This window comes from Triturus cristatus, chromosome 1_2, assembly GCF_964204655.1.
Source record: "Triturus cristatus chromosome 1_2, aTriCri1.1, whole genome shotgun sequence".
Classification (NCBI taxonomy): Eukaryota; Metazoa; Chordata; class Amphibia; order Caudata; family Salamandridae; genus Triturus; species Triturus cristatus.
This window is the reverse complement of record NC_140580.1, coordinates 417,413,134-417,430,090: the sequence shown is the minus strand read 5'-3', so window position 1 is coordinate 417,430,090 and position 16,957 is coordinate 417,413,134. Positions and strand designations below refer to the sequence as shown.

Here is a 16,957-nt window from a genome sequence, read left to right as displayed (position 1 = left end):
GGCACAACATATTTAGATATAAGATGGTTTATTGTAACCTAAAACCATGTAAACATGATTTGATATTTTTAGGAAAAACACACCTCTGGTCTCCACTCCGATCTCTTGATCTAACTTTGATTATATCAAAATACTAGTCAGCTGTAGAATATTAAATGAAATTACCTTCAGCTCAGATAAAGCAATCAAAACCCTGCAGCTCATACTCATACGGCATGCAAATGTTTTCTTAATTATCATTGAATATTATGTATGCATTATGCCCTGTTGGGGGATATGTATTCGAAATTCACTAATTACCCCCAGTTCTTGTTAATTAATTTTTAACTTTTAAAGTCATTCAAGGCCAGCACCAGATAGAATCTCTAAATTGGTCTTCATCATTAACAGGGCAAGCTTTCCCTTTTCAGATCAGATACCTCCCCTCCTTGTTTTAAGAATGGTCTGCGCCCTTAATTGTTATCATAAACCAGTGCTTCATAACACCGTCAATAATAGTTGGAAGGGGTGCCCCTTTATTGCCCCCCTCCTAATTGTGATTTGCAATAATTGGCAAAAAACATTTATGAAGTGGGAAGTCATTTGGCGAGTAAGAATCCCCATTTTACAATTTCATTGACTGTGACTTTGTGAATCACAAGGTTTGAGACTGGAAATGGTTTTGTGAATCTTTTTCAGTTTTTAAGTAGCACTTACTCTGTTTAATGTATAAGACAAATCATTCTTTTGGAGTTAAATTTATATTTCAAGCATGCCTAGCATCTCACAATCGGTTACATTAGGAAACGGGGACAGGATTTGGGTACTTCTGGTTCCAAACCAGAGGTTTGCTCTAACAAACCAAGACATCTAAAGCCATATTATACATTGTGCCCCAGGGGCGCAAAAGAAGTGTGCACCCGATCTGTGTACCTCAGGGGCACAATGGTGTTCATAAAGGGGCTGCAGATGCTTGTGCAGCCCCTTCTGTACTACCAATAGCGTTGGTGCACATGTAGCGTGGCGCCATGCAAATGAGAAAAACTCATTGACTCTGCCCCGCCATAATATAGCTGCAAGCACAGACCTTTAAGAGGCGCATTCACAGTGTGCCACAAATTGGTGATGCAGTGTCAGAGTTCCTTCTGTATATATTGTATTGTATTATTGTATTGTATTAGGTATTTATAACGCGCACAGCTACTCGGAGGAGTGTCCCGGCGCGGTACCAGCAAGAGAGATGAAGAGGGAAAAAGAAAAACTAATAGAATAAGAAGGTTTTGAGTTGTTTCCTGAATAGGATGGGATTTTGAAGGCTGCGGAGCTCCAAAGGAAGGGAGTTCCAAGACTTAGCCGCCAAATAAGATAAGGAGCTACCACCTTTTCTTGTCAAACGGATTTTGGGCACAGACATCAAGCAGTGTGGGATCATGGCTGCCCTGAGAGAAGCACATTCATTTTTATAGGGTGCACTGTCCCTGTTTGTGCCTGGAAAGAGTGTGTAAAGGTGCATCATGGCGCAAACAGAGATAGTCCACCCTTTCAATATACGCCACTTAGCATTTTTTGTGTGCCACACCATATCCTACAACTGTAAACCACACAGTCTCCAATCATCTCTTTCAGGGCTGCCAAAGAAGTTTGAATCATTTTGTTGAACATTTTCCTTTATGTTTTCTATCTCAGTTTGCCAAGCTGTTGCTGGCCTGTTTTCAGCTGCACTTCATTCTAAGTCAGAAAGCAACCACAAATCACAGAAATAGAATCGAAATACAGACTTTAATTCGATCTGGCTGGTAACAAAGTAAATGAAAGTGCATTTTTAGGGTTAGCCGGTTTAAAAGCCCAATTTGCTATCTCGTGCCTTCAAATATAAAATGGTTTACATATCTGCTAAATAGCTCTCGTTTCCCCAAAACTAATTCCATGTGTTTTCTCAATAAGTATCTCGATGATTGCATAACCTTTGAAAAAGCTAAATAATAAGTGAACTATTAAAAAACTCTTTTTATAAATTGGAGGAATCTAGCATTATCCAAAACTTTAGTCGACGATTTTGCCTTTTTATGTTAAGCTTCAATAATGTTCTCTCCAAAATCGATAGCATTTGGCATTCCCTGTTGGGCCTATTCATCAACATGAAACAAGAATGAAAGGCCCAATTGCCTTTCGTGAGGAAAGGCTAAATATTCAGCTGCTGCAGAATAAGCAGTTCAAAAGTGACAGAAAAAATAGCATCTCATATGCAAATACTAGCTTCTATGCACATATTTGAAAGCTGCCACATGTCTCCCTCATTAAACACTTGCTCCTTCAGCATCCCCCAATTAGCATTTCAAAGCACAGTGCCCCCTTTGATAAATCATGCACAGTTTGGTTATTTAATAGATGGTGAAGAGTGGGGCTGTGCAAGCACTTTTTTAAGTTAGTCAAAATTACGATTTTTATGTGATATTTTTTGTTTTTTGCAGGCACTATTTTGGTAGACAATATGCAAATCAAAGGAACTGCTGGCGGACCTAACCCCACCATTACCCTATCGCTGAGGGATAACGTGGATTATTGGGTGATTCTAGAACCGGCTACCCAGAGGCTCTACCTAAACAGCACGGGCCGTGTCCTGGACAGAGATGTGAGTGGATTTGATGTCTTTCTTCTTTTAAATACTACATGTCATATGCTAGAATTTACAAAACATACTCAACTGTTTTTTTTTTTTAAAGAAATATTTTCATTGATACTTTTTTAGAAATGCATAACTTTACAATGCAGACGCGGGACATCGTACAGCAGTGGCGTAACAAAACTGGAGGGGGGCCACCTCCAAGGTACGTGGAGGGCCCCCCTCCAGGATCAATCCGGAGCTCTCCGGTCGGAGTACTGTGCTGAGGGGCCCCCCTGGAGCTTTGAGCCCCCCGCTCCGCGGGGGCAGCGGGGGGCCTGTGTTACGCCCCTGTGATACAGTAACCAGCACACAGAGTCAATACGTGAGGAATACAGTTATAGATTAATATTCGCATAGTCCACTTCTAACATTTCTACTTTATTGCATGTATCATCAATGCGACCCCGGGTGAGTGGGAACTCCCCTTCCTCTTTGATTATTCTACCAGTGGCGCTTGGGAGTTGCCTGACTCACCACTCATTTCTAATCTGTAGTGTCGTAGCCGGGGCATATTCGACAGTTTAAAGGATGTAGGACAAACAAACACTGGAAAACATGTGCTAGATAATTGTGTAGTGCGGGTACTTCTCTAGAGGCCAGATGCATGAACCGACTCTGGATTGGAACTGCACACTGGCTCTGGGTTCCAGTCTTTCATGTTGTGATGCAATCTATGTACTATAGATTGTGTCAGAACAACCTGCCTTTTCACTCATTGTGAACGCCTGTGATTGGTTACAGACGGATAGTGACCAGCAAGGAACAGCAGAGAACCATCACTCTATTTGTAGTCCCAAATATGACACATTTTTGAATCAGTCAATGTTTCTTAAAGGAACTGGTGCTGCTTTAAAAAATGCCCCACATGTGAAGGCATTTGGGTCCTTGAGATTACTATATTCTCCCCCGAGGTCTTCTGATAAGTTTCATTAGGGAAACATTGTTCTTCCCCTTTGCAAATGAATCCTCATTTGCAAAGGTGAAGTAAAATGTTTCCTTTGAGGAATCAGTATGATTTCAATGGTTTGCAACCACAATTGTGTTCGCAAACCCTTGATATATCTTATTGCAAATTGCAAGAAGTAAAGGATGCCCCTTCACAACCTCTCCATTATTTATGAGTCAGAATGAGTCATTAAACCCATTTTACAAATCAAAAATGCTTTACGGAATTGCTGGATTTACTGCTGAAAAATGGTTTTGTTCTTCAGGTTCATAATGTGAAACGTGTAAGACAATTGCAAGAGTCGTCAAACTCTAATTTGTTGTTTGAAAATATTCAAATTATACATAGAAGAAGCAGTTAAATATTGCATGAATTTTGCTTCCACACAAACAAGTTGCTTAGAGCTACACACATACCTTTGAACCATGGTGCAAAGCTCTTCAAAGAGGTCAAGCTTGGACCTAATGTGTGCGAGAGTGGCCAGGTTCCCCTCAGCAAAATAGTGTAATTCAAGGTCATGCAGCTCTGTCTCTAGAGTGGACAATTCTCTTCGTAAAGTATGCAGAATTCCAAATTGTTTGCAATGGAAAGCTCCCTAATGACGACCTTAAACGCCTCCCAGAGGACAGTGGGGTACTCAATAGAAGTCCCACAGCGTTAAAAATAATCAACTATGGCGACCCTCACTTATTCTCAAAAGACCTGGTCCTTCGGGATGCCACAGGGTGGGCACCAAATAAAAGAGTGCTGTATATTACCAGGGATGTCCAGTTCCAATAGAACAGGGGCGTGGTCGGAGAATGTGTGCGAGCAGTGGTCTACTTGGTGGATCCATGAGTCAACATCTCGGGTGGCCAACCACAAATCAATACAGGACCAAGTGTTGTATGTAATGGTTATACAGGTGCCATCCCTATTCGACCTGGCGCATGAGAGAACTACTAGGTGATTATCCAACATGATCGAGCATAGTAGTGTAGAAGCATTTGGCCGTGGAGGTCTTATCGTACTACTCCAGTCAATCCCAGGATCAAGCTAAACGCCAGACTTCAGCAAAGAAGTTAAGGTAGTCTGTGTTGGGTCCTTAAACTGATAAAAGGTGGATGGGGTGGTTGTACGCAGCGACCCAGAGGATCGTATAACACAGTTTGTGTACACCATGGAAGCCCTTTGCGGATGACAATTGGCACCATAGCTAGAGTAAAGCACTGTGTGACATTCACCAAACCATCCAGCTCGCAATCGCATTCTGGTGGTCTCAGTAAGGTGCAGTTCCTGAGGCATACAGATATCCACACTGTTGGACTTGGCCCTTTTGCAGGGTCATCCCAGAACTTATTGCTTTCCTCCTGTATTTTTCCTGTCCTGTTGTTGGTGTTTTTATGACTCTGGGCACTTTCCACTGCTGATCAGTGCTAAAGTGCATATGCTTTCACCGTAATTTGTTGTTATAGATTGCTGATTTCAAGATTGGCATATCTGATTTACTAGTCAGTCCCTGGTACAGTGCACTTTGTGTGCCCAGGACCTGTAAATCAAATGCTGCTGGTGGGCCTGCATCACTGATTGTGTCACCCACATAAGCAGCCTGTAAATGTAACTCAGATCTGCCACTGCATAGTTTGGTACTCCCATGTCGACTTGGCAAGTGCACCCACTTGCCAGGCCATACCCTTCCCTTGTCTTACATGTTAGTCACCCCTAAGGTAGGCCCAAGGTACACCTGTGGGCAGGGTGCAGTGTATGTGAAAGGTAGGACATTCCCTGAAGTGTGTTGCATGTCTTGATAGTAAAACACTACCCATTTCATTTTTCAATATTGTAATGCTATTTGTTCCCATAGGATAGAATGGGTAGTTTGCTTATAACCTCTTATAAGCATAACTGCGAGATAGGAAAATAAAGTTTGAAATGCCTGAACTCAGAATGTTAAGATGCATCTTTTAGTGAGGGTGATTTTTACATTCTGGGTTTGAAAATACCACTTTCAGAAAGTAGGTATTTTCTTGCCTAACCATCCAGTGTGCCTCTGCTAGTTTGTGCATTGACTGTCTGGCTTTGAGGTGACTGGGGCTGGGGAGGTGCAGTGGCTCCAGAGAGTGTGGATGAGTCAGGGCTGGGCTGAATAGACCCGGGCTGCATTTAGAGTAGGAGGAGGAGATTTCCTTTCACCTGAATGGGCCTGGTCTGCCTTCCACAATGCTGTCTCCACCTCCTGCCAGGAAGCTGCACCAGAGAGGACAGGACTGGTTTTTACTGGGCAAAGAGCTCCTCTGCACTAGAGAACAAAGAGATTTACTGTATAAAAAGAGGGGTACATCCCTCAGACGTTTAGATCACTTCTGGGACTCAAGAGGAACCTTTGCCAAGAAGAAGAGCTGGAGAAGCTAAGGAGGAATACTGCCCCTGTGCTGTTTTCTGTCTGGGGTTGGCCTGCAGTGGCTACTTGCTGCCATGGACAGGAGAAAGGACTTTGCTGTTTGCAGTGTCCCCTGCTTGAGGAAGATTTTCATGGGCTTGAAATGAGCTTGCCTCCTGTTCTGAAGGAACACAAAGACTTCACCCACAGTCCCTCCTGAACTCCTCTGCTGGGAGTTCTGACCTGCTGAGAGGTGCCTGCCAGTGTTCTGGGCCTCTGGAGGTTGTTTTGGGACTGGAAACTTCAAGAACTGTAAAAAAGGAAGCATCGTCTGTTTCTGATGCATCGCAGTGGTGCAAGAGAAATTTTCCAGTGCATTGCCGCTGCCGAAGAATCGACACAGCGCCTGCTTGTGGCTGAAGTGTCTGCCGTGTGACGAATCCTGTACACCAATCTCCGATGACCGAGATCACTGCACCGATTCTGAAGTAGGCCCAGTTGGAGAAGAACCGGCGCATCACACCAGATTGTCAATCAATGCATCGAAGCGTCAAGTCTGTCACATCATTTGGGGATGCAGTAAGAAACTGACGCTTCTCTTCCTCTCTGGTAAGGAACTGATGCATCACCTCCACTGCGCAGCAGTAAGGAATCAACGCATCACCTCCCCCCGAGCAAGGAACTAATACAACAACTTCACTGAGTGTGAGGAACCGACTCATCACCTTTCCTGCGACTCTTTTTGCTTGCATTTTTCATCACATCCAAGTTATTTTGTGGAAAAGTGTCGCATCTCACATATTCTTAGAACTGAACTGTTTCTACCTTCTGAGAATCATATTTTTAATACTGTATTGTGGAGTTTTGGTCGTTTGGTCTTGTTTTGGTTTAGATAAAGATTACTTATTTTTCTAAACTGATGCGATGTCCATTTGTAGTGTTTTGACTGTATTACTGTATGTGTTCACAAATGCTTTACACACTGCCTTTGAGATAAGTCTGTCTGCTCATGCCAAGCTACCAACGGGGTGAGCAGGGGTTATTTTAGAAGTGCATCCCCCTTCCCCTGACTAGAAGCAAGGGTCCCTATTTGAATAACGGTACCTATGTCTGCCAACTAGAGACCCCCATTTCTAACACACACTATGGCACTACATGCATGCCGTTATCTTTCTAACTTCACATGCATTATTTAGGCCCCTTACATTCCAAGCAAGGCAGATACTTTGTTCATCGCGGGACCTGGGACAGTAGGTACAGCAGCAGGCTTGCTGGCAGAGAAGCTAAGGTGAAGAATGTTCGGACTAAGCCTGAGCATAGTAGGAAGAAGGAAGAGGAGGTGGTAATGCAGCAAAAGCCACAGGGATAGGGTACGACAGACAAAACCCCGTCTATCCACCCACCTCCCATGCTGGCCTCCCAATTGGGCCAGCCTACGTAAACCCACTCCAATAATACCCTGTTGAACACCCTGGCAGGGGGAGGCAAAAACAAGATCATGGAAATTATCCCTTGGAGACGACCCCGAAGCCCAACATTTCTTGACCTAGAAGGAGAGGTCGAGTGACCGAAGAAAACCAGGTTGGTGGGTCAGAGCCCTGTCTAGGCACCGAGAAGTCATGCAGGGACACCTTCTGCACAAAAACAATCACAAGAGGTTTTTTCCTCTTTCTATGTCTGCTGCAGAATGCAGCAGACATAGAAAAAGGAAAGATTAGGAGAAATAAAGGTATTTTCCCTCAATGAGCCACAGTTACGCCTCCACTGGGGAGGTGTAGGATTCTGACGCATCACAGGTTTACAAAACCTTGTAAATCTGGGAAAGCGTCAGGTTCCATGGATGGTGCGTGGGAACACGTACAGCAACACCTATTTCAGAGTAATGTGTGAAAGGGGGCCATATTTACAAGGCCATGAAAAGCCACACAGGGTGGCTTTATGTGGCCTGTTAAATATGGGCAGGCACACTGCGCCGCTGGTGCATCAAAAAAAGTGATGCACCGGTGGCGCAATGGGCTTGTAAATAGGCCCCAAAGTGGTTTAGCCTGGAAGCCAGTGCAAGGCCGCTAGGGCCGATGGGGCCAACTGGCTCTTGAAATGTTTGGTAGAATCTGGACTGCAGAGTTTTAAATTACCTGGAGTCTTTTCATGACAGATTTGGGACTCCTCAGACACAGAGAGTTCCTAGGGTTTCGGCAACCATCTTTACAGTTTTCTCAGTATCCTGAGTAGGCCGAAACAGTTTGATGTTAATTTCCTAACCTGGACCTCCATAGAAAGTTTGCTGTCAATGCAAATACCTAAGCTTTTGACCTCTGATTTAGATGCGGGTTGTATACCAAGGTTGTCAGGCCAGCCCTGTTCCAGCCAACAAGCTGGACTATTTCCAACCACTAGCACTTCTGTCTTTTCTCTGCTTAGTTTTACACTGCTCACTGACATCCAGTCTACATTCTGCTTTAAGCAGTCCTTAAGGTGGTTAGAAGTCTTTTCTATGTGGGGGAGAGGGAGATGATGATCTGTGTGTCATCTGAATAGAACACAGTTGAATAAGCCCGCACCATCTCTGCCAACAGTACAACATACAAGTTAAACAGAGTGGGTCTTAATGATGACTCTTGATGACACTCACATTGTAAGAAGGGAATTTTGGACAGCGTGGTCTCTTCGCACATTTAAAAGGTTCTGTTTTTGAGAAAAGAGGCAAGCCGTTTAAGTGCCATCCCAGAAATACCAGCCTCCTCTAGCCTTTGAATCAAGGCAGGATGGGAGACGGTATCAAAGGCTGCACTCAGATCTATAAGGATTAGTACCACTGACCTACCTTAATCCAGGACTGCTTTCAGTTCCTCAGTAGCTGCTAGCAGAGATGGTTCCGTACTGCTTCCTGGTCTAAAGCCTGTCTGGGAAGGATGCAAAATGCAATTTGTCTCAAGAAACAAGGAAAGATTCTTATTTACAAACTTCAGGATTTTACTTGCCCCTGGAGGGATGGAGATCGGTCTGTAATTTTCACAGTGTAGATGGCTGGCGTAAGGTTTTTTCAACAGGGGTTTCACAATGGTGTGTTTCCTTGCTGGAGGGACAGTCCCAGATTGTAGCGAGTAGTTGAACATATCTGTCAAGGTAGACAGCACTGCTCTTCCCCCTTTCATCATTAAATACTGAGGTGCAGGGTCCAAACAGGGAATCCTGGTTTAACTGATTTTTAAAATGTCTTCTGTGACCTTCTAGCTAATTTACAGAAAGGCTGTTAATTTCTCTTGTGTCACACTAGCTACATGCAGCTATTTATTTATTTATTTCCCTTTTTTACTTGCATCTGGGGAAGCTTAATAATGCCACAATTCCCCAAGAGTGCAAGGAGGATATTATTTACCTTTTCCAGAAAAAATTGGTGAGCATGTTGCATCTAGCCTCAGAAGGAGGAGTGTCAGTCTGACTTTTAGCTGGCTTCAACAGGCTGCTCACCATGTTGGAAAGCTCGTAGGATGAGTTTGATGCCTCAACAATCTTAGCGGAAAAATAGCTAACTCTAGCCTCCCTAATTAAATAATAATATTTTTAACTGCTTCCTTATTGTTGTCGCAGCAGACTTCGTTGTTTTTTCTTCATGCCCTTTCGAGTTTTTTGTATTAACTTTTAGTATCATGAGTTCCAGAGAAAATCACAGAGTCCAACCTCCTGAACATCTGGCCTTCTGTAGCCTTAAAGGGGCTAGGTTAACCAGGGCATTCCAGGGCACCAGTCAGAATTACTTGAGAGGAACCCATCTCGTAGGGCCGTATCTATTTTGACTGGGGAAGCATTTGCCTCCCTCCCCAAGCCTTATAAGTCCCTTTGGACCCCAACCCCCTTGGCCTTTTTGTTAAAAGGGAGGGGGGCACTTGGCTCCATCCCTGAGCCTCTTTAGACCCCGATAACCTCATCCCCTAGGGCCAGTTTTTATTTTAAAGCCCTGGCTCACCCAGGGGGGGGGGGGGGGGGGGGGGGGTTAAAAAAGAAATTCGGGAGCCCACTCTATTTTTCTTTTTTGCATTTTGCTTCGGATCCTCCGCAAATTTGCTACAACATTATAAAATAGGAAAAACTTTTTTGCCCATAAGTGGGGTCCCAGATCAAGCCTAAGGCATCAGGGTATCCCTTCCTGCCCCCAAAATGTCTATTTCTTGCATTTTTTTAGGACTCAGTATTGAGTCCCGTGTCATAGGATGGCTGCCACAACTTCCTTGTTGATGTGGTGGCAGCCAATCACATCTCAGCAGGATATCTGTTGGGTCTGCCAAATATGCTTAATTTCAAAAAGCACTTGTCTAGACCAGGACCTAGCTTTCTGCCAAATCTGGTGTAAATCCATTTGACAGTTTAATTTGTAGGTGTGTCTAAATTTCCTATGAAAAATATATGGGAAAAATGTGTTTCGGGACCCCCTTTTTCTCGGCGCCCGCTTTATAGCCAAAAAGTGGTACTTTTTTTAAACGTTTTGTGGAGAGTTGTCAAACAGGGACAAAATTATAAGCAACACAAAAATGTATATCCTGTAAACACACACTCCTAACTATAACTACCCAGTGGCTACCACCACTGGGTAATATTACTATATCTCTATCTATCTATCCATCTATCCATCTATCTATCCATCTATCCATCTATCCATCTATCCATCTATCCATCTATCCATCTATCCATCTATCCATCTATCCATCTATCCATCTATCCATCCATCTATCCATCCATCTATCCATCCATCTATCCATCTATCCATCTATCCATCTATCCATCCATCCATCCATCCATCTATCTATCTATCTATCTATCTATCTATCTATCTATCTATCTATCTATCTATCTATCTATCTATCTATCTATCTATCTATCTATCTATCTATCTATCTATCTATCTATCTATCTATCTATCCAAACATACTGATCACTCTAAGAGATTCCCATCATGATATCATGAGGGCACACCCTTCAGAGGTGCAGGGGCATAACTGGAGGAGATGTTTCTATTCTAGTGTTTAACTCCAGCTCTGCTACTTAATGTGCATTGGGGCGCGGATCGCAAACATGTTAGGTTGTATTTTGCTGTTTGCAGGAAATGGTGCTACTTTTTCTGCTACTGTTTTGTCTAAACCTGTTTACATTGCTTGTATCTTTTACAACTTGCATCTTTAAACTCTCCTTTTAAATTGATTGTATGCATGTTATGCACTTGGTGGGGGCAAGGGATTAAAACAGACACACTCACTTAGATAAAGTTATTTTGCCATGTTTAGTGCCAAACGTTCTGCCGTAGACAAGCACAAGTGCCATATTGGTTAGTGCTTTAGTGTTTAGCTCTGGCCTGGCTACTTAGTGTGCATGGAGGCATGGATGTGTAGACATATCAGGTTGCATTTTGTTGTTTGCACGAAACGTTGCTACTTTAGCTGCTATAATTATAATTTTGGCTAAAACTGTTTACATTGCTTGTATCGTTTAAATTTTGTATCTTTTAAAAGTATCCTTTGAAATAGATTTTTTGTACTTCATGGACTTGGTGGGAGCTTGGATACATGGTTTTGGCCAAGCTTACTGGCAAACTTCTTGTTTTAGACAATTACTGGAGCCATATTGGTTAGCGCCCTATAGTTTAACACCAGCCCGGCTAATTAAGGTGCACTGGGTGCTGGATGTGCAGCAGACATGTGCAGCTGGTGTGCTGATGGATGCCAAAGGCAAGCCCATCTGCACCCGTCCACGCCCAGCAGGGACCAGGGGCCAGAACTACTGCTAGTATCGTAAGGAGGATGGTTAGGTTACTCGGCAGGCGAGTTGCGGCTTTTGAATTGACGGATAGACATAGTATTCTCACATACAATTAATCCAAACAAGGTGAGTTTTACATGGGGGGAATGTAAGCTAAATGTGGTTAATTTAAAATCATCTGATAGTGGGCTCAGGCCAGAGGGAAGAAAAGTAAATTTCCAACAGTGGCAGATGTATTTGCTTAACTGCAGATCACTTTCGAAACACAGCCATCAGCTGTTTACTTTTCTGGAGGATAAGCAACTAGTGGTCATATTCTTTTCAGAAAAAAGGCTGAGAGAGGATTCTGTGCTTGAAGTTGCAATGACTCTCCCGCAGGGTTATGCTATTGCCAGGTGCAACTGTGAAGGGAAATAGGGGAAGGTAGTAACCATCCTTTACTAAGGAGGAGATGAAAGGAAATGTGGTTTCCTGTGAATCCTTAGGTGTGAAAGCCTGTTGTTTATAATTGAGCTCTCCTTCACCTTCACACTGTTGGGTATACTGGTATACCACGCACCGGACTCGGCCATCCAGTTTATTCAGGCTCTCCCTGATTTTGTGGCAGAAGACAGTCTTTTAAAAGCAAACTTGCAGTTCTAGGGGACCTAAATTTACACCTGGAGGATGAAAAATGCAAAAAAGCAAATAATAGTTTGTCTGATTTAGCGGCGGTACAGCTATCACAGCGATTAATGTCCCCTACCCATAGATAAGGTCATTTACTAGATCCCATATTCACAAATATACCTGAAATGGCCACAGGCAATCCTATATATTTTTACTGGTCAGACCATAAGATTGTACTTGCGCCCCCACCATGCACTGGTAATTACCCCAAATGTTACATCATGCATGACATTTTTTATTACATCATTGATAATATTACTGCAACATTTGCAATTAAATTGTTGATGAGAAAACTGTGCATGGCGAGTTCATGAGTTAAAGTTTCCTTAGGGCATGAGTCATAGTTACTTGAGAGGACCCCTTTCCCTAGGGCCATATCTGTGGTTTTTACAGTTTCAAACATTAAGTTATTCCTCAACATTTCTCCAAACTATAATGTCACTTTAATATATATGTATATATAAATATATATATATATACACATACATACCTACATACATTTATATATATATACATACATACATACATATATATATCGTAAACAAATCTTCCACCCTCCGCTGCACCTCGCGTCTCTGGTGCCACTCCCGCAGTGGTGAGCCGCTATACACCAAAACACTCCAACATCCAGGATCGTGTTGCTAGTAACGAGTGCACTCCCGGTCCAAAATTAATAAAGTATTTTATTGGCAAGTCATAAGCATTGACAGGCGCGTTTCGGGCCAACGCTTTTTTCAATGTCAATAAGTTCTAAGTTCCAAATCTACTACAGTTTTTAAATAATTCAATTAGAAGTAAACGTGCATTACATTTCATGGAAACAAACGAAGGTACAACAAATCTTATGAAAGCGCATTAAAATGCTTCAAACATTAAGATATAAATGTAGGATGAAAATTGCAATATTCATTGATTTCATTAGATCGCCAAGGGAGAATGAAATGTAGATAATGCTAAGGTCACATATATGGATTCTATTATTCCAATAAGTACTCAATGTCTCAAGTACGTCATAATAGCATGAAACTTCATTGTTTCTCAGAAAAATTCATGGACTCTAGACATCAACTGTAGGTTTGTTAATGCAAGTAGCCTATCCCCTGGGATTCATTCCCATCAATCACCCCTGATTTAGCGCGATCCTATACATTTGTATCCCAAGTTCATGCCCTGAATGGGCCATCAATTTACTGCATCATTGATTCTACTCCTGCCCACAATGGGCCAACATTTGCCACCATCTAAATATCTGTTATGCAGAAAAAACGCATTCATCAAAAATTATTGTAAGGACCAACAGGGTTGATGTATAATGCATTACACACTTGTTACCCACTCCATATCATACCTGACACAAAATTACTTTTTACTTTGTTTTACTTTGAAATATATATATATATATTCCCAAAGTTTTTGCAGTGCAGCGCACTCTCAGTAATGCACAACTACGAAAAAATTGAATATCCCCCGTTTATTCCATGGTGGAATAAACAGTGAATATTAAATTTTTTCAAAGTTGTGCATTACTGAGAGCGTGCTGCACTGCAAAAACTTTGGGAATATTTATTGTCCGGTGTGCTCCGCCGTCGTGTGCGCCACTCTCCTAGGGTCCCAGACAGTTTGGAAGGAACGCCTTTTGTGTGAACATATATATATCTAAAAATATATATATATATATATATATATATATATCTAAGGGGCAAAGATTTGGAGTTAAGAATAGTATATCTGTATTTTTTCTGTACATGATATTCGGATACCATGATAGTCTGTTGTTAAATAGCCTGTTGTACAATCCCTCTGAAGCAAAGGGCCCAGTTGACTAAAAAGTGCTATATTTTCTTTCACCACACAAACACTAAGGAGTAATACCCAAAGCCCATACTCAAGAGAGGGCCAGCCTCCAACCTAATGCAAGTACGCACAAGTGAAACTATGAAAATAACTTTAATAAATATCTATGTGCAAGGAGCTCTACGTAAAAAACTTGAATACAATCCTGTTATATTGTCCGTAAGCAGTATCAGAGTCACGCCATCAAAATCACAGATACATGATCTGAAATATTGGGTATAAATTCTCTCTACTTATTAGTCAGAGGATAATAGAACCCACAATGCTATTCCCTACAAATCCTGCCACCAGCTCTGCAGCCTGGGTTTCAGCTTTATCCTTATTTACTTAGTACTTTTGCCTATAGCTACCCCTTTAAAAAGTTGCTCCTTTTTGAGACATCAGTGCAGTGTCCAATCGGATGCAAAACCTTCAGTGGAAAGACACTGACATCCATGTCTTCATAAAAGGAGATGAGACCAATGAGTAAAAATATTAGAAATGTCAAGGCTTTTCTCATTTTATTTTATAGTCCTTTTTTACAAGCCTGTCCTAATATGGCATTAATGATGATGTTTACAAAGCTACATATCATTTTTAGAAATAATAATTACATCTTTTTGAAATAGAAAGCTTTTCTGGGACATGTTTTCCCATGCTGCTCTTGGTGAATCACAGCACTCAGAAAAGCAAATACTTAGGTCATTTACAGCGCATTCGTACTGCAAATGTAATTTATGTTTACACTAGATTTACAGACTGTTGACGTGGAAAAATGTAAACAAGTCCTAAATTGCAGAATTAACTGAGAGACTTTTCCTAGTCCTCCAGAGTTTGGGGAATCCTACTATTGTGCTTGAATGTACCACCGCATACTAAACAAGGGGTAGTTTAGGAATCAAAGCAAATCAAACAGATTTTGCAATATTTTTCCTATTTGTATTCTTAAAATGTTTCGAATGATTTCATTTACCATAGTTTAATCATTTACATTTAAAAAATGCTGAACAAATATTTTCTATTGTGGGAGTAAACAACATGGTATGAAATCAACGTAAAATGTGTCTCAATGCAAAATGTAAATAACATTTGGTACACATCAAACTTAACAATCAACTAACATGTTGTTTTTCATTTTCACGTTCATGTGTTCGGATAATGTCATATGGTCTTGGTCGGCATAGATTCAGCAGGATTTTACAATGGGCCATTTTGATCTCACACTATGTTACCCTGCCACTTTTTTTTGCTTTGGATGGCCTCTCCTCCATGCCTATATATTAGAACTGAAGCTGAAATTTCTATGTATGTATGTGGTATTTGAAAAGCCCAAAACTAAAAAGACGGGGGAACACTATGTAAGGATGGTTATATTGCTCAGATACTAGCACTTATTTCGTTTTTTATCTTTGTTCATCCAGAGACGCTATATTCATAAACTACAGAAACTAATTACTGGTTTTGGTTGGCAATGAAAGCAACAACACTGGACTATAAGCTGAGTTATGTAAAATGTAGGAACAAGGCTGGCCCATCCTCATGTGTTGTGTTTATATTGGACAAGAATGGGGAAAAGGCTGATCTGTCCCATCGAGAAGTTATGAATGACATTCATGCCAAATAATATGTGTTATTTTTGTAAATTCAGTGATCCCCAACATCCTTTAAGAATGATTTGCCATAGGGTGTTCGCAAGATTGTACTATATTTGAGGGGGATATACCATGAATGATTTTGTTTCTGGTTGCCAGAGGTATGCACCCTGTCCAAGCAGGAACCACTATTCTAGTCAGGGTAAGTGTAGTACACACTAACAGTTTACCTGTGCTTACCCATTAGTAGCTTGGCACAGAGGAGACAGGATAAACTAAAGAGGCAATGTGTAAAAAATGTGTGTACATACAAACCTACAGTAACTCAGTGCAAAACTACTCCACACCAGTTTAGGAAATAGCTAATATTTATCTGAGTAATACAAGACCAAAATGACAATATGAATTGTGCAAGATGCAGTGCTTAGAAGTCAATAGCTCCAATCGGGGCTATCTGGTCGTGCTTGAGCGGGGCAAATCCATATGTTTTGTCTGACCTCATTAGAGTGCTGGCTCAATACAGTAGTCACGCAGATCCACTGACAGTACCTTGGTTGCATCGAAGCTCAGGGACAATGCATTGAAAAAAGGGAAGAGATGCGTCACTCTCAAAGGCTATGCCTTGGTTCTGTAGTCAGGCAACGTCATTGATGCATTGACATCAAGAGTGCCGTGTGTTGGATTCAAGGTGTTGATATTGAAATGCTGGACTGTAGATGATGCATTGGCAAAAAGCCACGCAGGGCTGGTTGTGCATCGGAGATGCTGCATCGCAAACATCAGTGATGCAATGTCCGAGAAGCAGCAGTCGTGGTTCAGAGGCACTGCATCGGCTAAGTCAGGGCTGTGTTATAAGTTGAGGTTGTTATGTTGCGCAGTCAGTGAATGGTGTCCACAGCTTCGGACCTGGCAGCGGCGAAGCGTAAAAAATGTGCAGGTTCCGAACGACACTTCGGTGTTAATCCTTTGGTTTCTTGGGTTGCAGCAGCAACCACTCACTACCAAGGGGCCAGGACTGGATTCAGCAACACTTGGCAGACCAGGACACACAGCAGAGGATCCCAGGTGCTGGTGGAAAGATGCAGGTGAAGTATTTCATATCCCTGAGACTTCAGAAACAGTGGGCAATCCCAGCAAGCCCTTGGAGAACCTTTAGAGATGCA

At 42.0% G+C, this 16,957-nt stretch overlaps 1 protein-coding gene across 1 annotated transcript in view; it reads left to right on the top strand.

Moving 5' to 3' along the window:
- PCDH15 (protocadherin related 15) overlaps nt 1-16,957 on the top strand; it is a 2,378,624-nt gene that overhangs the window by 534,746 nt on the left and 1,826,921 nt on the right. The window contains exon 4 of the mRNA XM_085614969.1: nt 2,451-2,611. Coding sequence (XP_085471095.1) covers nt 2,451-2,611 — 161 coding nt within the window. The remainder of the gene's footprint in view (nt 1-2,450; nt 2,612-16,957) is intronic.